This window comes from Arachis ipaensis, chromosome B5 (genome assembly GCF_059453495.1).
Source record: "Arachis ipaensis isolate K30076 ecotype BB chromosome B5, ASM5945349v1, whole genome shotgun sequence".
NCBI lineage: Eukaryota > Viridiplantae > Streptophyta > Magnoliopsida > Fabales > Fabaceae > Arachis > Arachis ipaensis.
In genome coordinates this window covers 132,623,244-132,651,078 of record NC_142440.1, presented here as the reverse complement: position 1 = coordinate 132,651,078, position 27,835 = coordinate 132,623,244, and the positions used below count along the sequence as shown (strand labels likewise).

At 31.6% G+C, this 27,835-nt stretch overlaps 1 protein-coding gene and 1 long non-coding RNA gene across 2 annotated transcripts; one reads left to right on the top strand and one right to left on the bottom strand.

Moving 5' to 3' along the window:
• Positions 1-657: 657 nt before the first annotated feature.
• On the bottom strand, positions 658-6,523 carry LOC148565826 (uncharacterized). The gene is made up of 5 exons (XM_088487250.1): positions 6,002-6,523; positions 5,397-5,687; positions 4,936-5,154; positions 1,148-1,254; positions 658-901 (listed from the first exon to the last, which is right to left on the bottom strand). The coding sequence occupies exons 1-5, from the start codon at positions 6,521-6,523 to the stop codon at positions 658-660; spliced, it is 1,383 nt and encodes a 460-aa protein (XP_088343376.1).
• Positions 6,524-21,728: 15,205 nt separating this feature from the next.
• Positions 21,729-24,312, top strand: LOC107643988 (uncharacterized). The gene is made up of 4 exons (XR_015883189.1): positions 21,729-21,924; positions 22,007-22,044; positions 22,898-22,985; positions 23,829-24,312. It is a non-coding gene; the product is annotated as an uncharacterized LOC107643988 (long non-coding RNA).
• The last annotated feature ends 3,523 nt before the right edge of the window (positions 24,313-27,835 follow it).

Here is a 27,835-nt window from a genome sequence, read left to right as displayed (position 1 = left end):
GGTTGTCAGGGAGATCTGTTTGCTATGGGTGACACTTCGGCATTTGCCTTTGGTGGACATATACAGAGACCATCTACTGATCAGCCAAAGCAGGTTTCAGCTGCTGTGGTTCAGCCACCAGATCCATATGTACCAGTCACCCAGAGGAAGAAGCGCATCATTAATCCAGCAAAGTGTGGCACTGAGTCATATATGTGTTAGCTAGTGGGTTTGGGTATTTCAGTATTATTTTATTGTTGTTATTGCTATGTTATTGTATCTTTTAGCTATCATGGTACATTGTGTTTGTAACTCTTATATTTTGAACTCTTTGACTCGTATTGTAGTACCAACTTATTATGTTATTGTATTATCAGAGTTAATGTCAAATTGGGTGTAAAATTTAGTGGATCAAGGAAAACAACTATAAAATAAAAATGATTTACATAAATTTACTACTAACAGAAAATATTCACCACATTATCCAAGACATTGTTACTAAAAAACACAAGTAGTGCATCACTTGAAACAAAAGATAAAGCTAACATAAAATCCTAATGAATTAAGATGACCTGGAAATAACATAAGCTAACAAGAAAGTCACAAACGACAATGCATTGCTCCCTTCATGAGAATTAGAAGCACTTGGGCGATGGGAACATTGTCTTCTAGTATGTCCTAGAAGCCTCCAATACCACATCTCTTTGGGTGATTATGATCAGTCTCATCCACACTATTTCTTATCCTTGCAGTCCGAGGACGACCAACTATCGTTTGCATCATGCTGGGATCAGGGATAACTTGAAGACCCTCATACAAGGGCAGCAAGTCATCATGAATTGGTGGAGAGAAACCCATCTTATAAACATTGAACACGGTGCTGATACGATACACGTCATCAACATAAATCCTCCAATCCAGTCTGAAATACCAACAAGCTGCAAGTACATGATGACATTGATAATGGAGGGTTTGAAAATATCCACAGTTACATGTGCGTGAAGATAGCGAAAGCCTATACGCACTCAAAGCAATTCTTTCCCCTGTCAGTGCAATCTCATCCACAACAAACTCCGAGTTTCCTCTGTCTTACAGTTCAACCCGCGTGTTTCTAGAGGCCTGTAGATTTTTCTCAATTACCTTCACGAGTGTCTAACAAAATTCTTACCTATCCCCAAGCTGCAACTTTTCTTCCTTTCCTTTCCTGACAAAGCACTCAGCCAAACGCCCATATGTTGACTTAACAAGTGAACCATTGGGTAGGTTACGTGTACCCTTTAGGACAACATTAATACACTAAGAAATATTGGTTGTCATATGACCGTATCGCGCAGCCGTCATCCCAATGTTGGGTCCACAACTCTAATCTAATCCTGTGGCACCAATCAACCATTGCCAGGTCTTCCTGCTTCAAGATATTTGTAAATCTCATAAAATTGACAAATAATTAATCAATAAATTAATTTTTAATAAAATAAATTTAAAATATAAATTTTATAATTTAATGAGGTAGAGCTAATTAAAATAATAATTTTGACTCTAATTTTAAAGAATTTGGCCCAAAATTGGGCTGAACAGACCGAACCGATCGAACTGGACCCAAACCGAGCCCGTGGGCCCAACCCGCTTACTTAAATGAATGAGCTTCAGCTCATTCTCTCTCCTTCCACATGCAAAGAACACAAAAGCTCAGCCAAGGGGGAAAACACCATTCCAAAATCCAAACCCTCACTTCTATATTCAAATCCAAATAACTTTTTATCCGGAACTCTGATCGCTACACCGTTTGCGGCCACGTAATCGCAGCGTCGAGCTCTACAATGCCCAGTACTTAATTAGGTAAGAAATTCACAATTTTTGTTTCGATTCTCTCATCCCCAATTTCGAAATTTGCTAAGTTTTGGTGTTGAGATTTTGTTGAATCTTGATGTTTAGGAGCATTTTGACGTTGTGAATTTGTTAGGTCTTACTTCAATTTCATGTTGGTAAGGTAAGACAACTCTAATCCTAGTGAATCCCTTGATTACATGTGTTTGGGTATTGAAATTGGTATATGAATGTGATAATATGTGTTAGGTAGTATGTATATGTGAAATTAGAACTCATTTGAAGAGATTGGAAGCTTGTTTGAGCCTTGGGTATTGAGGTTTCGGTGTTGGAGGCTTGTGATCTCTCACTTTGGGTGTTTTTGACTTAGGGGAGAAATCGGCCAAGGTATGGTTTTTGTTTCTTGTATTTAATATATAATATTTTGTGAAAACTTAGACTAGATGACCATAGCATAAGTGGGAATGCATGAATATGTTAATTGCTTAGTGCCTTGATGGTAATTATTGTAATAGGGTGAGCATTGGTTTAGTGATTAATGTTGGTGATGAAAATAGAATGCTATATGATGATTTAATGATGATTTAATGTTAGGAATGAATATGTATATGTGATGAATTATTGATGATTTTGTTGGTTAATTGAGGAATTATGTATGAGATTGTGTAATATTGAGGTATGGATGATTGTGGTAGGATACGGAGATTATGTTGTTGTGATATGGTATGTTGTGGTGTTGGTTGTATGCATAGAATGTTGGTATTGAGTTTGTTGTGGTAAAAATGGAGGTTTGATATTTTGGATGAAAGCTTAATTTTTAACGAACTTCGGTGGTTCATAACTGGAGCCTCAAATTTTGGATGGAAATGAAAATTATTTCAAATCAAAGATGATTTTACAAGCTTTAAAACGGTATAAATTTTGTGAAAAACGGAATTTTGTAGAGGAAGTTATGGATGTCGTAAATTTTATGCAAAAAGCTGATTTTTTCAAGTTACAGCAAAACCATAATTTCTGGTTTGTGTGCATACGCACACTGATGTGCGCACACGCCTAACAGGGGTAACATTTTCTCTTGTGCGAGTGCGCACGCACATCCTGTGATTTTCAGAAAACCTGCGTACGCACACTATAGTGCCCACGTACACACAGGGACATGCCTACTGCTGAGAGTATTCGCACACTCTGGAGTGCACGCACACCCTGTGTGTTTTGGCAGACGTGCGTACGCACACCAGGTGTGCACGCAAACGTATGAACAATTGCACAAGTGTGTGCATGTACACACTCTGTTTCTAAGTAATGTACATTTTTATGATTTAAACATGGTTTTGAAGTTTTAAACCTCTATTTTTACCCTCTAGGACCCTAGAAATGAGTTATAGTGGTAGTGAAAGGGTTTAAACTAGGAAGATGAAGTAACTTGGAGATGAAAAAAGCTTGAGAAGTGATGAATTAGGTATGAGGAGATAGGTTGCACGTATTTATATTATACTTTTTATAATATAAAGATGATTAAAGAAAGGAATAAATGTTACATCTGAGCACTCTTTCTTGAAAGTGCGACCCCAGGAGATGGTGGAAGGTGAGAATCCCCTTCTTTGTTCCTCCTGGTATCGTAAAATCGCTCCTAGCGAGATGGTGGGACATTAGGATCCCCTCCTTTGTTCCTCATGGGCATATGAGAACGTACTTCCTAGGTAGACGCAAGGGTTGTAGTTTCGCCCCACTTGCTCTAGGTTGGTTAGTATAGAGGCTTTCCGGGTAGATGCAAGGGTGTGGTTTGCCCCACTTGTTCCGGGTTATGATGAATTATGTATAAAAGTGCAAAATATATGATGTATAAGTGATGTTATGGCTATAATGAATGGTTATGAAATGATTATGAATGAGTATGAATGAAAATGAGGCTTATGCACTTATGTTATCTGAGATACGAGTTTTTCTCGGTAAAGAGCAGTGGCTTGCCGCCACGTATTCTAGGTTGAGACTCGATACTCTGTTGACCCTACAACGTAAGGGTGACCGGGCACGTATAAATTCCCAGGAAGGATATCCTCCAATGAGCAAAATTTATATATATGAATGAGAAAAAGCTATGCATAGACTCTTGGGGATGCGCATCGAGGGACAGTTCAGGGTTTAGCAGCTGAACTTGTTGGGTTGACTTGACAATCGACAGATGAGATTCATCAGCCATAGGACAGGCATGCATCATATGCATATTGTTTGAATTGCTTGCTTGTGCATTAATTGGAAATGCCTAAGTGAACTTACTATGTTTAATTATTATGTTTGCTATCTATAGTACTTGTATTCTACCTGTGTTTGCGATTGTCTGCTTGTTTGTCTGTGTGGTTCTACCAGAGTTGGAGGTTTTGGAGGAAAGTGGATGATGGAAGGTTATGTTAAAGTTTTGTTTAAGTTTAGGAAGCCTTAGAGAACTACCTTGACTTATGGTTTCTGTTTTAGTTCTTTATGTTTTATAATCTAAGTGTCAGAGTTCTAGGATTGCCTCTGGCTTTCCCCGGACCTTATATCTTATGTATGTGGCACCTTTACCATACTGAGAACCCCGATTCTCATCCCATACGATATTGTTATTTTTCAGATGCAGGTCGAGAGGCACCTCGCTAGGCGTTTAGAGTTTCTGCAGTGAAGTGGATCTTTTGAGACATTATGTTGTGTACTGTTTATATATGACCATATGTAAAGAACTCTCCTAATAACTTATTTTACTTTTGTACCTCTTAGAGGTGTATGGAGAACTAGGGTTTCTTTTGTGTATTTTGGGTTAGGTTTTATATATATGTATGTAAATATTCTCTGGCCAGCCTTAGCTTCGCAGGCTGAGTTAGGAGCTTGTTATTTTGTACTCTTGACCCTCTATTCTCACTTTCTGTATATATATATATATATGAACCTTAGCTTTCTTCATATGCAAGTAATCCTTATTCCTGAGTGTTGCGCTTTTAATTTTACGATTTTGCTTTATCTATTCTTCAAGGCTCCTAGTATACTACGTTCTTTCAATTATTATACGTATATATATTTTATTTTAGAGGTCGTAATACCACACCACCTTTGTTTTATGACTTAAGTGTAAAGCTCTGTGTGGTAGGGTGTTACAATATCCATGTAATATTGATGCTCATAGTCAGTATTTACGTATGCTACATTCACAAGAATCTTTCGTGCATCTTTAGATTTGAAGTTTAGTACGAAATTAGCAGCTATATGTCTTGCATAGGATGCACGATATGTGGTCAGTGGGAGCCACCCACTGTCTTTGGCAACCAACGCAGCCTTGATTGTGTTGTGGCAGTCAGAGATAACTAGAATGCCGGGCTGTGGAGTCACATGTTGACAAAGGTGACTCAGAAAAAATTTCCACGAATCCGTGTTCTCACCCTCGACTAACCCGAACGCAACTGAGAGAATGTTTGAGTTTCCATCTTGTGCAATCGCATTAGTAGAGTATCTTTATACTTGCCATACAAATGAGTACCGTCGATAGATATCAGTGGCTTGCAATACTTGAAGGCCTCAACACACGGAGGAAACGTCTAAAACAATCGATGTAAAAATACCCTCGTTCCATCAACCGTATTATCATCCCTAACAGGTAAAGTACGCAACACTGCTATAGTACCAGGCATATATATCTGAACCCCGATGATCCACCTCGAAATCAGGTTGTAAGACTCCTCCCAATCATCATATACATGTGCAGTCGCCTTCTGCTTAGCTATCCACACCTTCCTGTAACTAAGCATGAAACCAAATTTTAATGACACTGCATTCTGCAATACTTTCACGGAGATTGATGTATCTGTCATGACCAGTGATAGAATTAATGCACAAATAACATGATAATCGAGCTACATGTGATTGGTAGATATCTCTATTGCAAGACATATGTCTAACCCATTGTACTTTCAGAATTTCCAATAGCCTTTCCTCTACCGCATAGTCACACGTATCAGCTAATTACATCCATTCTCAAACTGCACACACTTTTCGTGATACTTCAATCGATCGGACCCAAATACTTTATACTCAACATCCCGGCAAATATTATAACTCTTCACTGTCAATATAGCTTCCTCTTTGCTTTGGAACCTCTTGCCAATTTGAAACTCGTCTGTTAGACCCGTCTCCATGAAATAGTAGGAAGCTTTTGATTTGAAAATACCGATTGATTCATTGCCTCAAGATCCAAATTAGAGAAGTGTGGAGGGTACTGTTGTGTCTGAGAGCTTAACTGAGCTTGCAATCTCCCAACCCATGTTGTCTCTTCCTTGTCGTCGGTATCATCACCAATAATGGGTGGTTCCAAATCCGATCTATCATCACCTACAGCCTCAGCAAGTGGATCCCTATCTCTGACCTCCAAGAATGCCAGTGTACCATCCAATACAGGTGTTGCTTTCATTGCAGCTGCAAGCTTTCTGAGCACATCACCCAAGTCATCTATATTATCTGCCTGAACGGACAAATCTGCTGTAAATGATGAAAACAAAACATGGGTAGTAACCTTGTTACTAGTTGGAATGGCACTAGAACTCCTCTCTATCATGCCGGTTGGCAGATTCAAAGCAGATCTTCCAGAACTACCCTTTACATCAACCATTTTCACAATCAACTCCATATTCCCCAAATCTAAATATCTAGATTCACTGTGAAATATAACTCGCATGTCATCATTGCCGAACATTTCATACTTTTCAAACTTAACATAACCTTACCTGAGTGAGATAGGAATCTGAAAAATACTTACTTTACACATTTTTGTCGCACTTTCTTAACTTCTGTAATGTACTATTTGTAAATCCAATAAACTCGTTGAAGGATTTACAAACACTCCAATCTACTTTTTACTAGAGAATGTAACACCCTCACTTGTGTTTTCATCAATTTTTTCTCGATAATGAACTAGCAAAAACACACTCTTAGCCATCTCTCCCAAAACTCTCAATTCATCTATGACTCGTTATATATCATAATCATTTATTTATAGCCTCTTTGTCTTCATAAATCATCCTGAGGTCTTGAGCTTTATGTATTCAAACGTAAATTGTCACAGCCTATTGTGCCTTAGATTTTTGCACGTAAATCGTGCTACCCCCTAGTAATTTAGGGAAAAAATGTATAATTCGTCCTACCCTAGAATGAGTTAGATACAACTTGAAAAGTTCAGTGCTCTGAGACGATTTATATGTATTTTTTGAATAAGTTCCATGCATAAATCGTCATAGGGTGTGGTGTTTTACATATTATCAAAATTACACAGCTTGAAATAATTTATATATTAATAAATTTAAGAGAATTTGATAATATTGATCTCTCTTTATTTTATTTAAATAAAAAACCTCCTAACCAAGTCAGACTGATTTACATATGTTTGGATATTTATTCTCTCTCATATCTGCTAAGAATTTTATAAAACATAAAAAAATAATTTCATTAAATCAGATTAATTATTAATATTTGGTAAAATAATATAATTATAAACATTACATAAGTTATACTAATTAATATATATATATATATATTCTCTTTTGTTTGTTAGTTCTGTTGCTAAAAAAATAAAAAGTCAAATATAGCTGATTAACTTCAAAAAATAATAATAATATATATATATTCTCTTTTGTTTGTTAGTTCTGTTGCTAAAAAAATAAAAAGTCAAATATAGCTGATTAACTTCAAAAAATAATAATAAGTAATAACCAAAATAAATTGATAAATAATTATTTAAATTAATCTTTAAAAATTAATAAAATTGACACTTTAGTTTCTAAAAAAAAATTAATACATAGATTAATCTTTAAAGATTTATTCCAACAGATAAATCAGTTTTTAATCTATTTTTCAACAGAGTAATTACTTAAATTAGTTTTCAAGAATTTTAAAAGTGAATATTTTAGTCTCTAAAAATAAATTAATACACAGATCAATCCTTAACATTTTTTTCTATCAAACATAACAGTCTCCCGTCCATTTTACTTTTATTATATGTCAATCGTATTATTATTAGCTTAGCTTTGTGCATGTGGACGATAACACTAGCATATTGATACACTCTTTTCGTTAGAAACAAGTAAGGTGAATAATGATGCTTTAAAATTCAAATTAAAATATTTTTTTTAATACAAACATATTTTTTTGAAATAAAACATCTTTTGATTATATTAAATACAAAAATATCAAATAGTTTCAACCTTAAATTTTTTATAGAATAATCACTAATAATTTTATTGGACATTATTATTATTATTATTATTATTATTATTATTATTATTATTATTATTATTATTATTATTATTATTATGTAAAAAAAATTTTTATATTATAAATACATATATAAGAATCTAATGAATAAATTTTATCACTATTTTTGTCCAAAAAATTATGGTATAGTATTAATAATAATAATAATAATAATAATAATAATAATAATAATAATAATAATAATTTTATTTTATTTTATTTGACTTTTTTTATAGACAATGAATTGTTATGTGATTATGTCTAATGAAAAAAAAAGTTAGGAATTTGACCTGTGTATTAAATTTTTTTGGAGTAAAATATCCACTTAAAAGTTTTTTAGAATTGATTTAGATAATTATTCTGTCGAAAAATAAATTAAAAATATCTACCGAAATAAAACTTTAAAGATGTTTTTGTATATTTATTTTTTTAAAAACTAAAATGTCTGTTTTTAAAATTTTGGTAATTACTTTAAAATTGATTTATTTTGATTTTCCCCGCTAATCTGAATTATAAATGCTGATCATTTAGATCTAATGGGAATGATGAATGATCACCCTAATAATACATTATGACGGATTTATGACTCGTGTGTGGGGGGATGGGTTCTGAATTCCGATGATCACTGATGGGTCTGCTTCCAATAACTACTTTAGAAAAATGATAAAATGCACACACACACACACACAAGTCTAAGGGGTCCTCTCACATGATTTGTCTTTTCCTCCTTTGGTGTTTTATGATATGGTGTTTGAAAAGCTTTGTTTATGCTTTGAGCTTTTTGGGGAACCCCCACCCTCATAAGGAAGGAAGAGGGAACCGTCCAAGAATTCCATGGGTCTCCGATGTTGATAGGGGAAGAAAGTGATTGATTGTGTTGTTCTTTTCTTTGGAGGTGTTTAAATATGTTTTTCTTAAAGTGACACTTAGATAGCAACCTTTGGGAACCTATCATATCTCTTATTTCTTCTATCTCTGCTTTCATTAAGTCATAATTATGGTTAATCTTTATTTTAATCAACAATCATTCAGCCAATTTTTTCCCTCTCTTTCTTATTAATTCCTTAATTGAACTTTGTTATTTTATAAAATCCCATCCAAACTCATATACAATAAGGTTATATAATTTAACACAAAAAGTATTTAAAAATTTTATTTAACCAATTTTATTTTTTAAAATTAAAATTATATTTGACATGTGCTTTAAAATAATATAACTGTCCATTCTTATTCAGTTATTCATATTTAAAAAGTAACGAAACTTTAAAAGTTAGTGGTTATCAGTTCTAAAAATACAATTTTTTAAGAGTATGTAAGTTTTTATTTTTAATTAGAAGATTTAAAAAAAATATTTTTACTTACATGTTAATAGATATAAATTAAAGATATTTAATTACAAACTTTTTTACCAATGATATAAATATGTAATGAAATCAATTTATTTTTCTATAATAATAATAGAAGATTCAAATTTTACCTTATTTATATCGTAATTTATTGTTTTAAAAGTAAATTCTTAAATAAAATTTAGATCTATAATTTATATTAGTGATTGACTTACAAATTGAGGAATGTGGTGAATAATAATAATAATAATAATAATAATAATAATAATAATGTTGGATGGTAGTTAGAGAGGGAGTGGAGAAGCAGTACCAGTTATTTTGTGAGGGGAGGTGAGGGCTTAGGGTGATGATAGCCACATTCGCATGTGGGCAACCTGTTATGATTGTGACTCATGTAAATCATAGTCCATTCATTTATATTAGGAAAATAAAAATATGAAACGATTATGTCACTCACAATATTAATTAGATTTGGATTTGCCTAGGTAGTATTTTTCTCCCTTCAATTTATTTTTGAATAATTTAATTTCCCAATACACAAAATCAATTCAAGTTTCCTATCAACCTAAGCCTTTTCTTTTTCGTCTATGTATAATAATTTATTAATTTTTAATATTTCCGGGGCTATTTAAGTCAAAATCTCCTTGCACGCCTGTATGATAAGAAATTATATAATTAGTTAGTCTTTTTTGTTTTCGGAGTCCGGCCCAATCACAACTTATTACTCTTAGTTTTCTTTAGTTTTTATTGGTTACAACAATTCTTTTGTTTTAAATACCAAAAAAAATAAAATTCTTTTATTTTTATATATGTATGCATTAACAATTTAATATATCTATTTAGCTAGCAGGTTACAGTTGTAACTAATAAAATTGTCTTGACAAAATATATATATATATATAACAAACCAAATTAATTATGTGAAAAGGTTATTTCAACAAAAAAAATGGTATATACTTGTGATATTTTAAAGGTGCTAATATTTATGCATAAAATATGATTATTTATCAGCTAAACGCAATGCTGTGACTTTTTTCTTGTTTTCGTGTGAGTTTCTCTAATCCTTTTTATTTAATTATTCCCCCCAGTCTTTTCAACATAATGATGATCATTTTTTTGTTTTCAAAAATTTGATGTTGAATCAATTGAAAGATCAAAATCTTTTGGAGAATCGGAGACTTTCTTCTAAATATGAGTTAATTTTGTTCTTAAAAATATTAGTAATATTACTAGTCGATGAATAGGGCTACTTTTTTTACATATGAAACTTTTTTGTAAAGTTAAAAAAAATAGATTTTTTTTTTTTGGATTTTAGCCGGAATTTAAGGACGAATATAGAATAAAGTGAAATCGTTAAAAACCATTTGTAATTAAAAAAAATATTAAAAAGTAAAATCGCCAAGACGATTTGCTTTTTTTTTTTTGGAAAGATAAAAAAATGTTAAATCGCTTGGTTGAAAAAAAATTTTAAAAAATTGACCGATGTTGGTTTAAAAAAAATTTAATTACTTAATATTACTCATTACAAAACAACAAAAATTAATCAACAAAAATTTTACACATCTAAAAGTTGAAAAATTATACATTCAAAACTTTAAAAATTATACATTTAAAATGAATATTTGCTGAGTTTTATTATTATTGTTCATATGTATGTACCCTAATATATAATAGAAATATAGAATAATAGATTGCCCGAAACAATGGTTTAAGGTGTATATCAATAGTCATAATCACAAGTCCTTTTTGCTTCCGGTATAGTGAAGCCTTAGGTCACAATCTACAAGTAAGCATTTGATGCATCATGGCCAACATTTTCTGAATTTCAAAGTCTCTGTTTAGAGTAATTAATTAACAATTCAAGAAGACAAAAGACACAGAGACTCAGTCCATACCTTCAATCAAAATCTCTGTCTCTTTCTTTCCTTCTTTCCTTGTCATTTTTTAGGGAGATCCACATTCCCAACACGTATAGCCGCACAAATTTCTTGAATCTATCCCTGTTAACCAAAACGTTAACATCACATAATTTTGTTTTATATATATAGTATTTGTGAATTGGTAATATATAATCCTTCGAGTGAAAAATCAACAACTTAATTTATTACTCTAGTTAGCTAAGTTACCTAATAATATGCGAATACAACACACCCAACTCGTATGAATAGGACTATCAAAATAAGTCAAATATGTTGTAAGATAAATAAATTAAAAAAATAGATATAAAGTATAAAAATATAAATAAATAATTTTAGTATTATTTTTTTTTAATATTAGTATTTTAATATAATTGAGATAGAATATATATATTTTAGTATATAAAAAAAAAGAGAGAAGTATTTTATGCAGGAGTGATTTTGTATTTTGTGTATTATATCTCAGACTATGAAACTTTATTTGTACACGTATGAGTTCATCATTTTCAAATTTTATTAAAGATTGATTTTCTGTGAGAATCTTAAGTCTCTCTCTTGAAAACTTCAGCCGCCCATATTATTAATGGATATCCACCTCATACATTCTTATCACAACACTCCTCCTTGAATAACCATTTAAGAATATGCCTTGTTAAAACCTTACTAAAGAAAAATCTAATGGAAAAAAAAAATCTTTAGTGAAGAAAAAAGAGTACAATATCATTTGTGATGATGATTGTCTCGTTAAAAACCTTGTCAAGAAAAATCCAGTAGGGATAAAAACTTGACCAAGGAAAAAATAGTACAGTCTCCACCTCTTGTCGACATTATTTAATATCTCGAAATCGGCGCATTCTAATCTGATGTACCAATCTTTTAAAGGAGGATTTTGGAAGTGACTTTGTAAATAGATCTGCCAGATTATCACTTGAGCGGATCTATTGGATATCAATTGTTTCTTTATTTTAAAAGTCATGAGTGAAAAAGAATTTGGGAGAAATATACTTTGTTCTATCACCTTTGATGTATCCACCCTTAAGTTGAGTAATGCATGCTATATTATCTTCAAACAGAATGGTTGGAGCTATTTTATGATCAATCAGTCCACATGATGACAGAATATATTGGATTAAACTCCTAAAGCAAAAACACTCGCGACTTGCTTCATGTATCGCTAGTATTTCAACATGATTAGAGAATGTTGCTGTTATTGTCTGTTTCGTGGACCTCCATGATATAGTTGTATCACTATATGTGAATAGATATCCTGTTTGATATTTTTCTTTGTGTAGATCAAACAAGTATCCAGCATCTGCATAGCCAACTAATTGTGACTTGGATCATATGGATAAAACAAACCCATATCAATTGTTCCATGAAGATATCAAAAAATTTGTTTGATTCCATTCCAATGTCTTCTGGTTGGAGGGGAACTATACATTGCTAGTAAATTCACCGCAAATGATATGTCAGGCCGTGTATTATTAGTAAGATACATTAGTGCTCCAATGACACTAAGATATGGTACTTCAAAACCAAGGATATCTTTATTTTCTTCTTTAGGACGGAATTGATCATTTTCCACCTCTAGAGACCTTATGATCATTGGGGTACTTAATGGATGTGACTTATCCATATAAAATCTCTTCAAGATCTTTTCTGTGTATGTTGTTTGATGAATAAAGATCCAAATTTTGTATGCTTGATCTGCAGGCCGAGACAAAATTTAGTCTTTTCAAGATCTTTCATTTCAAACTCTTCTTTTAGAGCTTTTATAATTGTTGGAATCTCTTTAGGAGTTCTAATGATATTTAAATTATCAACGTACATAGCAATTATAATGAATCCAGATGCATATTTCTTTACGAAAACATATGGGCTGATATTATCATTCTTAAATCTGTTTTTGGCCAGATGCTTATTAAGATAATTATACCACATTCGTCTAGATTGCTTTAGACCATATAAATATTTTTGTAATTTTACTGAGTATAACCCCTGCGAATATTTATGGGATGGTTTAGATATTTTTAATCCTTTAGGGACTTTCATATAGATATCACGATCTAATGATCCGCATATATAACCTGTTACCACATCTATTAGATGCATATGTAGTTTATGGTATACGGATAAACTGACCAAATGATGCAATGTTATTGCATCTACTACAAGAAAATATATTTCTTCATAATCTATACCGAGCCTTTGTGAAAAACCTTGCGCCACAAGTCGAGCTTTATAGTGTACAACTTTATTTTTCTCATTTCGTTTTCTGACAAATACCCATTTGTATCCAACAGGTTTTACATCTTTTGGTGTACGGACTACAGGTCCAAAGACTTCACATTTTAAAAGTGAGTCTAACTTAGCCTTTATAATTTCTTTCCATGTGTAATGCCACATTATATGTAAATATTTTATTGACAATTATTTTATTTCGGTTTCATTTTTCTCTTGTAAAGACATAATTTATCGATATCTCATCATTTTCACAATTTTCAGTATTTTCAGATACCTGAATGTCTTTTGGCGTCAAAACTATATCAAAGTTTTGGACAATTGTAGGTGTCTTTACTATGTCTTTATCCTTTTCAACAACAATAGTATTTACCTCTTTTTTTTCGATGATTTTTGTCTTTGGAATCAACAGGCCTACCATGCTTCTGACGTGAATTTGTTTTGGTGGCCATTTGTCTGACTGGGACATCAATTCAAATTAGAACATTTTCACTTGGTATATAGGATTTAGTAATCCAGAAAATGCATCAGAAAATTCATTTGCTATTATTTGCAAATGTATAATCTTTTGAACTTCTAGTTCACATTGCCCTGATCGAGGATCTAAATGCATCAAGGATGATGCATTCCAATTAAGTTCTTTTTCAAGAAGCTTATTCTCTCTCCCTAATGTTGAAAATTTTGATTCATCAAAATGACAGTCTGTAAATCGAGCTTTAAACATATCTCTTGTTTGTATATCAAGATATTTCACTATAGAGGGAGAATCATATACCACATAAAATTTTAATTTTCTTTGGGGTCCCATTTTGGTACGAGAAGGTGGGGCAATTGAAACATATATCGTACACCCAAATATTCTCAAATGGAAAATATTTAGCTACTAGCCAAAAGCTAATTGCAGAGGAGAGAATTGATGATAACTTGTTGGCCTTAATCAAATAAGTGCTGCAACATGTAAAATATCATGCCCCAAGCAGAAGTTGGGAGATTTATTCTCATAAGTAAGGGTCTAGCAATTAATTTGAGCCGTTTAATGAGTGACTCTACTAGTCCATTTTGTGTATGAACATAAGCTATTGGATGTTCAACACTTATACCATTTGCCATACAATAAGCATCAAAGGCTTGGGAAGTAAATTCACCAACATTATCAAGACGAATCGCTTTGATTAGATTTTTTGGAAAATATGCTTTTAATCGAATAATTTAAGAAAGTAATCTCACAAAAGCGGCACTCAGCCGCGGTTTTGAACCGCCGCAAAACGTTTCACGGCGGTTTAATGAAACGTCGGAAGATAGGGCGTGGGTAAACGGATAGCGGCGGTTTTAGCTAACCGCCGCTAAACGTCTATCAATTTTGCACAAACCGCCGCTAAATAGCAAATAAACGAAAATAGCATTTGTTTTGCGGCGGTTCTAAACCGCCGCAAAATTTTAGTATTTCCGTTCATAGTTATTAGAATCGGACCGGACCGTCCGGTGGTCCAATCGACTCAATCATTAAACCCGCACTTCCACCAATAAACCCACAACGTGTGGATCACTGTAGAATATCAACTATGTAATGCCTTCCACAAATGAAGAAGGTAGGGCTCTTGGAACCTGGAAGAAGGAAAAGCTTTAACAATGTCATGTTACCACCAAGCCAAATGTCTCTTCAATGTATATAGCGCTAATAATTATATATATCATATGAACACAATTGATTGCCACACAATTTTTTGTTGTATATTTTATATCTGATCATAGTCATTATAGGCACCTTATATATTGGGTAAAATACACAATTAAATCAAATGGAGGACCAAATTACATAATTCTACCAAAATGAAAAACATTACCAGATCTCCCAAAAGCACATTCTTATGTAATTCGAATCAGTCTCATTCGAATTAGACAAACCAACACTAATTTGAATTAGTCCTATTCGAATTAGTAGTACTGCTTGTAATTCGAATTTGTCCAATTTGAATTATGCCTGCATGTAGTCTTAGGGTAGTTCGAATCAGGGTGATTCAAATTATGCACGCTAGGACGTCCCTAGTAATTCGAATGGGTCTGCTTCGAATTAATTTTGAACCATAGTAGATCGAATTAATTTACATCTATTTATATATGATCCAATCGTATACAAAGAGTACAATAAAGAGTACATTTAATAATATCTATAATGAATTCAACAAAGAGTACATTCAATCATAAATAAAAAATAATAATTATAAATATTTTTTATAAATTATTAAAAATCAATAATTTTCTAAAAATATTTATTAAGATTTAGAATTTAGTCTTTAATATTTAAAAGTAGTGAAATATTTGCCAAAAACAATATATTTTATTGGTCAGTTAGTATTATTGAATCTATTAACCACGATAATATGCAGATGATTAATTGGTTTTCATATAAAAATATTTTTATTCTATTTAATATTTAATTTTAATAAAACATTAATTAATTTTAAATTTAGTTATTATGAATTCTTATATCTAAGAATACAAGTTAAGATTGTTATTAAAAAAATTTAAATTTTTATTTTAATAAATGCTCAACAAATTATTAAAATAAAAAATTTAAAATTTAAAATTATAATTTTGGTAAAATTATAAAATTTTGAATTTTTAATGACTTGTAGAAAATATTTTTAATTATTATTTTTAATATTTTATAGAAATATTTATAATTATTATTTTTAGAAAATGTTTGATTTTTAATTAGTTCAGAGTATGATTTTATTTTCATCTTTTACATCCATGTTTGAATGCAAATTTAAATGCCAATAAAGTAAACAAGAAAATCTTATTGGTAAATTTGTTCACATAAGTTAACATATATAGCTTATTTAACTTGTAAATTTTTTTTACGTAAAACGAATGTAAAAAAAGTGTTACGAGTTTAAGTAACAATGATTTAAACATATGTAGCTTAAGATAGTAGTGTTTACTTAACTAGATTATACCCAGATGGTTATTACTAAAGAAAACATTGCAATATGTGGTAATACACATTTTGCGGCAGTTTAAACAAAACCGCCGCAAAATGTAAAACAATAACTCATCCGACGGTACATATAGCGGTGGTTTTTGAAAAGACGCCGCTAAATGCAAGCCTGATTGCAATATAGCGGCAGTTTGAGAAAAACCGACGCTAAATGTTGTCCTGATTGCAGCCAGAACCAATAACCGCCGCTATATGTGCCGCAGGTTGCTGTTTTGCGATGGTTTTATAAAACCGCCGCAAAATTTCCGTCGCTATCTGCTGGAATTGTTGTAGTGAATAAGCACATATGTGACCATATCGAAAATGCGTCTAATAGGACCATAAAATATTTTAAAGATGCACATGGTGGATGAATAGTCCACATATATCGCCTTGAATCCTTTTTAGGAATTTAGGAGACTCAAATCCAATCTTTATTGGTGATGACCTTAAAATTAACTTTTCCCGAGAACATGCAACACAACAAAATTCACTGGATTTAAGAATCTTCTGGTTCTTTAGTGAATGTCCACAGAAATTTTCAATAATTCTCCACATCATGGTTGTTCCAAGATGCCCCAGTCGATCATGCCAAATTATGAATTTATTTGGATTAGTAAACTTCTGGTTTATAATGGCATGTGATTCAATTGCACTAATTTTAGTATAATATAACCCAGAAGAAAATGAGGACAACTTTTCTAATATAACATTTTTATTTGAATAACGAGTTGTGATACATAAGTACTCATGATTTCCCTCATTCATTGTTTCAATATGATATCCATTTCGGCAAATATCTTTAAAACTCAACAAGTTCCTTAGAGATTTAGTAGACAATAGTGCATTATTTATTATGAATTTTGTTTCGTCGGAAAATAAAATTATAGCTTTTCCAGAGCCCTCTATGACATTACATGAGTCAATAATGGTATTAATACTTTCTTCTTTTGATACAAGATGAGTAAAATAGATATTATTTTTGAGAATGGTATACGAACTTGCACTATTCGCAAGGCAAACATCTTCATTATATATCTTTGTCATTTTTTTAAAGACAAATAATAATAATAAAATGAGTAGTAGTACATGCATAGTAAAATTGTATTCCTGATTGAAATTGTTTTTCTAAAAAGCACTGTACATAAAACTAGTGTCATATACTAAAATTTTATTTTTATTACTATTATTATTATTTTAAAACTTAACACATTTAATGATTTTGAAATTCATAAACATAAATATAAATATTTTATTAAACATTATTTATATACATCATACTTAAAATTCAAATATATAGAGAATATAACTTAACAAGAAGTTTTTTATACGTTATTTATTTATATAAATACTTAACAAATCTAAATATTAAACTTTTCCATTATTGATCAAATAGCCAATATTTCCTTTAAGATTCTCAAAGAAATCAGATCCTTCATAATGAGTGGTATAATTTTTAATAACATCATTTAAAACAAAATTTGTTTCCTTTCCTTTGTCATCCTTTTTCAAAGATACTTAATAAAGATCAACTAAGTGCCTTGGGGTATAACAGGTATGTGACCAATGACCTTTTCCACTACAACGGAAATATTTATCTTCTATTAATTTATTTTGTCCATTATTTCTTTTTTATATCCCACTTCTGGTGAGATCCTTTCTTGTGAACATATTTTTTCTTTCGTCCATAATTTTTCTTGTTATCAAAACCTTGCCATCTACCTTTTTTGGGGTTATGATTTGCCGCATTTGCTTCAGGAAATGGGGCGGCGCCAGCTGAACGCGCTTCATGATTTCTTAAAAGCAATTCATAGTTAAGTTTAGCAACAAGAAAGTAAGAAATTAACTCAGAATATTTTTTAATTTCTTTTTCTAGATACTGCTGCATTCAGGAGTACATTCGAGGCATAGAAGGTTAAGAAAGTTTTCTCTAATATGTCATTATCAGTTATCTTTTCCCCACATAATTTTATTTGTGAGATAATTCGAAACATTGTTGAATTGTATTCATTTATGAATTTAAAACCTTGTAGACGCAAGTGTGTCCACTCATATCGGACTTGAGAAAGTATCATTATCTTTTGATGATTATACATTTCTTCAAGGTTCTTCCACAGATCTGCAAGATCTTTTAGCGTGAGATGTTCATTTTTCAATCCTTCGTCAAGATGACGATGAAGGAAGATCATAACTTTGGTTTTATTCTTTGGGATGCATTATTTTTAGTCTTAATGGTATCTCCAAAATTCATTGAATCAAGATGAATTTCGGCATCTAATATTCATGATAAATAATTGTTTTCAGATATATCAAGAGCATTAAATTTAAAATGAGAGAGCTTTGATATAATGTAAATTTATTACCTAAATCTTCCTAAATTTTGATCAGAATCTCATGCTGATAACGTGTTGTAAGATAAATAAATAAGGAAAAAGAAATAGATATAAAATATAGAAATATAAATGGATAATTTTAGTATTAATATTTTCTAATATTAGTATTTCAATATAACTGAGATAGAACATATATATATATATTTTCATTTCATATACTATGTTGAGGCTATAGAACCTTATTTATACATGTATGAGTTTATTATTTTCAAATTTTATTAAAAATTGATCTTCCATAAGAATTTTAAGTTTCTCTTAAAAATTTTAACCGCTCATATTATTAATAGACATCCACCTCATTATACATCCTTATCGCAACAAAATACTTTGAAGTAATTCATATAATCTGTAGAATTAACTATAAATAAATAAAAAATAAATACGTTTTATATAATTTATAGGCTTAAACGAATCGAACTGGCTCCGTTTAACAATTTTACTTATAGAATTTTTTTATATATTATTTAGTGGTGAAATATTTTTTATTTTATTTTTTTATTTGAAAATATAGATTGAATTCTAATTTTTTTTTTCCATAAAAGCTTGATATTGTGTTAAGATTGTCTCTCAAGTCTCAACAAAGTTTTAGTTTTTTGAATTAAAAGTACTTCAATGATTTTATATCAGACAACTATACAATTATGTTCGAAGCTTCAATGACATGATAAAATATAGCACGACGTTAAATAAAATTGAGAACTAATAAAATGTTTCCTTAAGGATTAAGAGTCAAGGCATTTATTAGAATAGAAAAGACAAAGCCTCAAGTCTCAAGAGTCATTTAACTAATTAAAATGTTCATTATTTGAAGTAACTAGTATAACACATTGCATACGTAAGTTGTGGTCTTGTGGATTGACATTTTCATAAATAAAATTAAGAGTAGAGTGATAAATAAGTTTTTGAAAATTTTATTTTTTGGATATATTAATTTCTAAAAAAATACAAATAATTTTTTTTACAATCTCATACATAAAAATATTACCTTTAAATTAATTATTATGATCAGAATAAAAAAATTAATTTAAACGTAATTTATTCACATTTATTATCACGAAAATTACACATAAAAATATTACCTTAAGAGATTTATATATTATTTTACTTACAAATTAATTATTCTATGAATTTGTCCCACCAATAATCAAATTGAAGCATCAATTAGACACCCAAAAGAAAATTGGAGCATCAATTGTACTTTATTGGGGGAAGCTAGCTAAATTATATATTCTAATGGATGAATGTGAAAATGTTGAATATGATGACCTCAAATGTTAAAAGAGTTGGAGTTAGAGAGAGAGGGGTGCGTGTTTGAGTTTACAAAGAATATGAAAGGGAAAGGGAAGAAAGTGGTGGTGGTGGATGGAGGTGTTTGAAAGCGAAAGATTTTGACTAGTTTTAACAAATGACAAACAATAACAATAATAATTGTAGACACGGAACTGCCCTTTTATCATTTTATTATAATATTCAATTCAATATTCATATATGCATGTCACTTTCACCAACTTGTGCTTTCGTTTTTAGGGGATGTTCCTAAAGTCGGTTCCTTCCATGTTATTTTGTGTTTTGTATATATGTCACAAAATATAAAAACAATAAAAATTGGGCATAAAATAAAATAATTTTATTACCCTTTTTTTTTTAAAATGTATCCCGGAAGTTACACTAAAGTATAAGGGGATAAAATTAAAATGCCTGTTGACATAAAACAATAATAGTTAAGGCATGTTTTTTTATACTTGCCTGATATTCAAAACTTTTTTCCAACTAATAAGTAGCGTTTGTTTGAAGAGATTAAAATTTAGATTAGGATACTAAAACTTAGTATTACATTTAGTGGGAAGAGATTTAAATTAAAATTATAAAATTTTAAATTTTTTAGTATTTTTAGAAAATAGAGATAAAAAGTACTAAAATTTTTGAGATTGAAAACTGAAGTTTAACATTATTTTTTTTAAAATAGTTTTATTTAACTTTATAAATTCTAAATTTACCTTTTAATTTTTATATCTATTTTAAACTAAATATGATACTTAGACATAATTCAGTCCAATACATTTTATACTAAACACAATATAAATATAAAGACAGAATTAAGTCTTTATCTCTCAACCTCTATCATAGTTGTATACACCAAGTCTTAATTTTTTGTTTACTTTTCAAGGTATCTCTTAATCCGACAGGTTAAGAACTAATTCGCTTACGGATTTAAATTTTATTTAAAGGTTTGCCACTGACTAGTGAGTTGTCATACGCACGACTCCAAACTCTCAATATTTAGTTAAACATACTAGTAAACTAATTATTAGATTAATCTAAATTAATTCACCAGACCTTAAATTTAAGACCTGCTTAAGTGAATTTAAGGCAGGACAAAGCTTGGTTGGTCAATTGTTAAAGTGTCTAAAACTTAATTTTCCGAAATATGGGTTTGGACCTCATTGGTTGGACAGCACAAAGAGTTCCACTTGCCACCTGTCTATCTTTAGTAAGCCCATTGGGCCCAGAATGTATTATTTGTTTATCTTCTATCAACCTTTTTTAAACTTTTTTGAGTTCTCTGGAGAGTTGAGACTTTCAATGCATATTGGTAAGATACTGCACAATCATGACAAATATGGTGGCTTTGTCACATAATAATGTTGTGTGTGTGTCCCATACCTTAATGGTGTTTTTAATGTCACAACTTCAACATTGGATGCTGATTGGTGGGACCCAAAAATAAAAGGAGTTAAAGCTTAAACACAATAATGCCCACTTTGCTAGGGAACTTGATAATAATGCTGATGAATGATGATAGGATAAGATACACGCATGTCAGAGATATAGATCTGCCACTAATCTATGACTCTACCTTTTTTAATTTTTTTTTTAAAATTTTTTATCTATAAGGACATAAAAATCAGTGAGAAACTTTGCCTTTTGGTGAAGCAACTTTCAAAAGGGTGCTTATAGTTAACATTTTGAAGGTCAGTGTCATAGTTTGGTTCATATTTTTCTTTGTTTGGTAGACTTAGTTTCTCACTTGAATAAGAGGGTTTAAAATTACAGATTGTGAAGGAAATATGGCATGGAGTTTCGTTTAGCAGGTAAATATATTGTTCATTGGCTGTTTTTTTATTAGTACAATTCTTTGAGATATATATGAATCAAATTCATTGAAAATTTTTATTTTTTCTGAACAAATAAGATGAGGGGTTTGTTAATATTTCAATTCTTCATGGCTGTGTTGCCCCTCTTCATATTGTTGTTGAGGTTAGGTTTGTTCTAAAAATTTTAATTTATCAAAGTTTAATACATTTTCTAAAACTTATGCTCAAATTCAAGAAAGTTTTATTCTATACACATTATTTTCACAAAATTCTCAACATATAAACTAGTTTCTTTTTCACATCTTAGTTTCTTGTGCAGCCCTTTTGCTTGGATATGTTGATTTTTCTTGGGCTGTTCGTGGACCAATCTTCTCTGTTTTCATTCCATATTTCAGAATAATCTTTAGGATTCTTGACCATAGCAATGGAAATAATGGCATATACTCTCTTCTATTATTGTTTAGTAGATTTGTTTAACCACACATACTTTCTGAAATCATTGATTCATCCCTTCACAATTTAAAGTTGCATGTGAGTGTTACTGTTCTCTGTTTCATAGATATGCACTGCAGTTTAGTACTCTTTCTCGTCCAATCAGATTGATAAATTTAAGTACATTAAGAAAATTTTGTCTTTGTTTAGATATATATTGAGTTTTAAATATACTGTTTTGTTTATATGATCATTAATGTTTTCAATACTTTAGTCACTCTAGCGAGCTAGGCTCTTTTTCCTGCTATTTGAAGCTCAGGATTTTTCTAATTTGTGTAGTAACTTGGTTACATCTTAGTTAATAATTGGAGTAATAACAGAGATAGATTCTTAACAAATTTTTTCAATAAACTTGTAGGTAAAGCACTAAGAGTCTATAGGTTCTAGACAAACCGCTATATCAAGGACGTTATACACCTATGGATGGGATTTTTTACTGATATTTTGTAAGTGAATCTTGAAGCAATTTCAACTTTAAGAGCAAGAAAGACATAATCCACTCTTAACAACAAGTACTTGATACACCTACAATATTTTCTCCATTTTGTACAAAACCTCAAACCCTTCAAATAAAGATGCAAGAGTAACATCTTCAAGTAGTTCCAATTTCAAAAATAAGAAAAAACTACATATCTCTTTTCTTACAATGATAGTTCACACAAAAACACAAATCAAAACTCTCTTGAAGAGTAATTGAATATACTTTTTTTCTCTATGAACCAAAATTTTGTATATCTCTTAAATTTGTGTAGAAATACTTTGTAAAATCAATATAAATTAAGATAACTGCCAAGAATGATGCTCATTGGTGATAAATGACTCAATTGCCTCTATTTATATCTTTGTAGGTTGATGAGGTAAAATCATTTTGTCAAAATTAATCGTTATAAATTTTCTGACAGAAAATCAATCCATTGGGTTTTTATCCAATCAATTGAATAACTAGCCAAAACATTGGACATCTATTCTGTCATAGATTGAATCCCCTAAATCACTAAATCATGAACCAATTGATTGGACACTAAACCAATCGATTGAATATGTTAGAAATGCTTGGATCATGATAAAACAATCCACCAATCGATTCCTTAAGATATCCAATTGATTTATTTGTCCAATTTTAGCATTTTCTATGTTCTAATTAAAAACATATTACAACTAGAAGAGAAGTGGAGAAGATGATGCTTTTGATTTTAAAAAGCGAGTTCAAAAATTATATTCTAGTAGTCTCCACAAAAATTGCTATATATTAACATTGTAACAGTTAATCAGTTATTATCTTTATCCAGCAAAATAATAAAATAGAAAAGCAGCTTAAAGACATGGATGCGGACACATGAAAATGTAGCACAAATTGTGGTCATTTGAAGTATTATGGGCAATGAGCCATAGCTCACATGGCATTCTACCCCCTCCCCATCTCAAAGGTCTCGGGTTCGAGTCCTACCAGTTGCAACCGAGAAGAAAAAATTAGTAAGTATGTGAGTATGTGAGTATGTGAGAAGTATGTAAGTGTGTATTGTGTACAAGAACTATATTCACTGTTTCGGAAACTTTTGGATCAAGCTTCGTGCACGTACCATGCCAATAGTGGAAGAGGACATTGATATATCAAAGTCAGTGATATTGTTCAATATATGACTTCCTCAATGTTTTTCATTTTTCTTCCTTTGGAGCATGATGCCATGCTCTGAACCTTTTTGTAAAGAGAAATAGAGAATAGATGCTATAACACTCAAATTCTTGGAAATTCAAAATTGAATCCCTCTATAATTAGCTATATTTTGAAGTGATAGATGAAAAAGTTGTATTTCTTCTTTTTTTTTTGTTTCACTGCATTTTTTAGCTCGACAAACATAAGATAGAATTTAATTTTTCGATACTTATTTAAGTGGACGAATAAAATAATTATTCGATTAACCTAAATCGATTAAAATATAGTTATATTTCTTCAATTTCATAATAGTTACAAAAGTTTTGGTAACAAATATTTTATATTATGTAGAATTTATAGAAGGACTATATTCAAAGAGTGTAATAGTTATTTTTATAGTAATCCGGCTTTCATAATAGTTGGATTTCTCTAAATTTTGCATTGAAATTCTAGAGTGATAATCAAATGAAATTTGCTATTTCTAAAAGAATGGCAACACAGTGAAAGAATAGGATATATTCTTTCAATTATAATATATTGTATAAACACAAAATAACTATTTATTTCTAATATCAAAATAAAATTAATTATTATTTCCTTCAATCACACCTAAATTAGTTATGGATTAAAATTCATTAATTATATATTTTTGTTTATTGATAATTTGTCCATTATTCATATTATCTTTGATAACTTTTTTATTTCACGTGGGACTAACTAAATAATTACATACAGAATAATTAATGTTACTATCGCATTTTACTAAATTGAAAAAAATAAACTACCATTTCTATTCATGAAAGTTGAAAATGTCGACAAATCTATTCACGGAAGAAAGAAATTACCTAATGTACTCATCAATAATGACATTCGTGGGACGAAACTAACCAATCGTTATTCTGGCGGTGATTCCATTAGTGACGCTCCCTACGTGGCACATCACGGTGTTACGTGGCCTAGGGGGATTCATACGTGGCTTGCTGAGCTGTTTAACCGTTATAATGAACCTTAAACCCCAAAATTTCCCAAATTCAAAACTTCTGTCATCTCAAACACGAACCCTAGCCTTAGATTGACAAAATTCTTCGAAGATTTACTAATGTCGAGGCGAAGACTCTTTACTCCATCTTTGAATGCGAGCTGTAGTGTATCTGGAAGCTCAATTTCAAAGCGGGTGCATCATAGGAAGTTCAATGGCAGATGCTTCTGTGGGTTGGGGGTGACGTTGTTACAGTCGGGGACCGCGATGAATCCTGGGAGCTGGTTCGTCCGTTGTCCCAAATGGAAGGTAAACCCTTTGTACACTCTGTTCTATGTGAGGTGAATGCGTGTCTGATCTAATTTTTCTTTGCCATTGATAGACCTCAAGCTGCAGCTTCTTTGTATGGGTAGACGAAATCAATGGTCAGTGGGAGGGTTTGAGGAGAGGATTGTCAGAAAGAAAGATGCACGAAGATGTTCTTGAGGCTGAGGCTAAAGTGAAGATGCTCATCAAGTTAGGGAGGATTGAAGCTAAAGTTAGTAGCCTTAGATTGTGGCTTATGACTCTGTCAATCGTGGTGGTGTGTAACCTTGTGTGCTTTGTGTATCTGATTTTCAGGAGGTTTTGAGTCTGAGTAATTGTTCGTCTATGATTATGCAATGCAATGCCCTGGCTAGTTGTTTCATGTCTGTTCGATGTTATTGTGGTTAATGTTCTTGGTTGTGATATGGTTGTCATGACAAAAATACCCATGCTCGATTGAGAGTCGGACATTTGTACACATGACGAATATAAGAAATGTTAAATATAGTCTTACAAAATACATAACTTGCAAAAAATATCCATTACTAATCGGTATTTTTGTTTAGTTTTTATGGTATACCATAATAACATGAAACAGAGGTAAAATAACCTGCTATATACATAGTAACTGAGTTACTGAAACATTCAACTTATAAGTATAAGTATCAACAATGATTATCCATCCATACCGAAAACCAAAACATAAGAAAAACAGAATAAAGTATGTGACATATCCAACAATTATAACATAAACTACAGATCCAACAAAATAACATAATATAAACATGTTTGCTTCATGTATTTGGAGTAGAGTTGCTGCTTTCGCTTGATCCTTCTTTCAACTGTGCAGTGGTTGACCCTTTCTTACTTCCCTAACTGGAGCATCTGCATTTCCTTGTGGAAATGTTGCCTGCTGACTCGTTTCATCATCACTTGCAATAGAATCCAGCTCTTCCGACTCATGACAGTGCATGCCTGCACCTGCATCCGACATATCTTCACTCTCCACACGTATAAAAATTTAAGGATGCTTATTTGTATCCTAGTTAGGTATGAAGGTTTGCCCTGATGGAGGAGGCCTCTCTGTTGACCGTCTCTTCCTCTTCTTTTGACTCCCACCACCAACTTTTGGGTTTATATCTGGTTCGAGCTGTGAATTACTGGGTTGACCCTCTTCACCGGGTGTTTCCTTCTCATTTTGGATGCCAGTATCCTGAGATCCGGTTCATTGCAAGGCTATGGGATGTATTGTGTAAAAACCTCAACAGATTCTGCAGTACCTTTATCAAGCGTGGGAGTAACTGACTCTGCAAAAACTGAATTTTGGTGTCCAGTTTCTTCACTTGCAACTGGCACATGTGATAGTTGAGGGTGTGGAGGAATCTTCTCCAACGGTTGCGACGGTATTGAGGGAGATTGATATGTAGGTAAATTGGGTTGGGTGGGTGCATTTGGGGGCTGAATGGTTCTTGGTGGCTCTTGAAAGGTTACTTTTGGTAATTGTGTGGGTACATTTGGTGGCTCACTAGTTATTTCTGGTTGTTGTGTGCTTTTTATAGTAGGTTGGAGATCTTTGTCCAGTACATCATCTTCTATTTGGGCATTCGGTCCAGGCATGCCAGGGTTCTTGTCTTGCAAATTACCTCCGTCTGTCTCACTCAACTTCAATAGTCTTTTTGCATTCTTCTTTGGGGTTGGGATTCTCCTAGCACAGGATTGGGTCTGTGCTTAACTGGGGTCTTAGTAGCAGTTAAAATCTCAACATATGGTTAAGGATCTTTGTGTTCTTCTGCGAACTCAGGAAGGTTAACTGGATGCTTAGTGAACACCTCAACTCTCCTCCCATTAACAATGGCTGTTTTGTACATGCTCACCACATCCATGTCAAGTCTAAGCAACTTCAACCCACAATCCAACTCCTTTCCAGGTTTCAGCCAGTAAAACTCGCTCACATCAATGTACCCTATATCCTTTACTAAGTCATTTATGAAGAACTTATTTAAGGTATCCACATTCACTCGTTCAATCTCTGTTTTCTCACCCCCAACGTGTGCCAGTTTGCCATCATCACCCTTTTCAAACCTTCCTCTGTGACTAATAACCAATGTAATGTGATGGTAGCCATCTGTAAACAGACATACACAGAAAAGAAAACCATTTCACAACCACATCATAGCCAGTACAAACAAATCCTAATTAAAATTCCATATCCACAACCATGCATCCAAAATCCAGAAATTGATAATAGAGAGATCAAAGGTTACTACTTGTCTATAGATGACACCACACACTTCCAACAGGTGAGACGTTCCACACCAACAAGCACCCTCTCTTCAATACAGAGATTATTGTGTGCA

What these genes read in the sequence shown, in the direction of transcription:
- LOC148565826 (XM_088487250.1), bottom strand. Translation starts at nt 6,523, where the DNA reads ATGTTCGGCAATGATGACATGCGAGTTATATTTCACAGTGAATCTAGA. An exon ending in TTGAGGCAATGAATCAATCG is followed by an intron (nt 5,688 to 6,001) that starts GTATTTTCAAAT and finishes AATCACATGTAG; the next exon opens with CTCGATTATCATGTTATTTG. An exon ending in ATCAATATTACATGGATATT is followed by an intron (nt 1,255 to 4,935) that starts GTAACACCCTAC and finishes GTTGTCCTAAAG; the next exon opens with GGTACACGTAACCTACCCAA.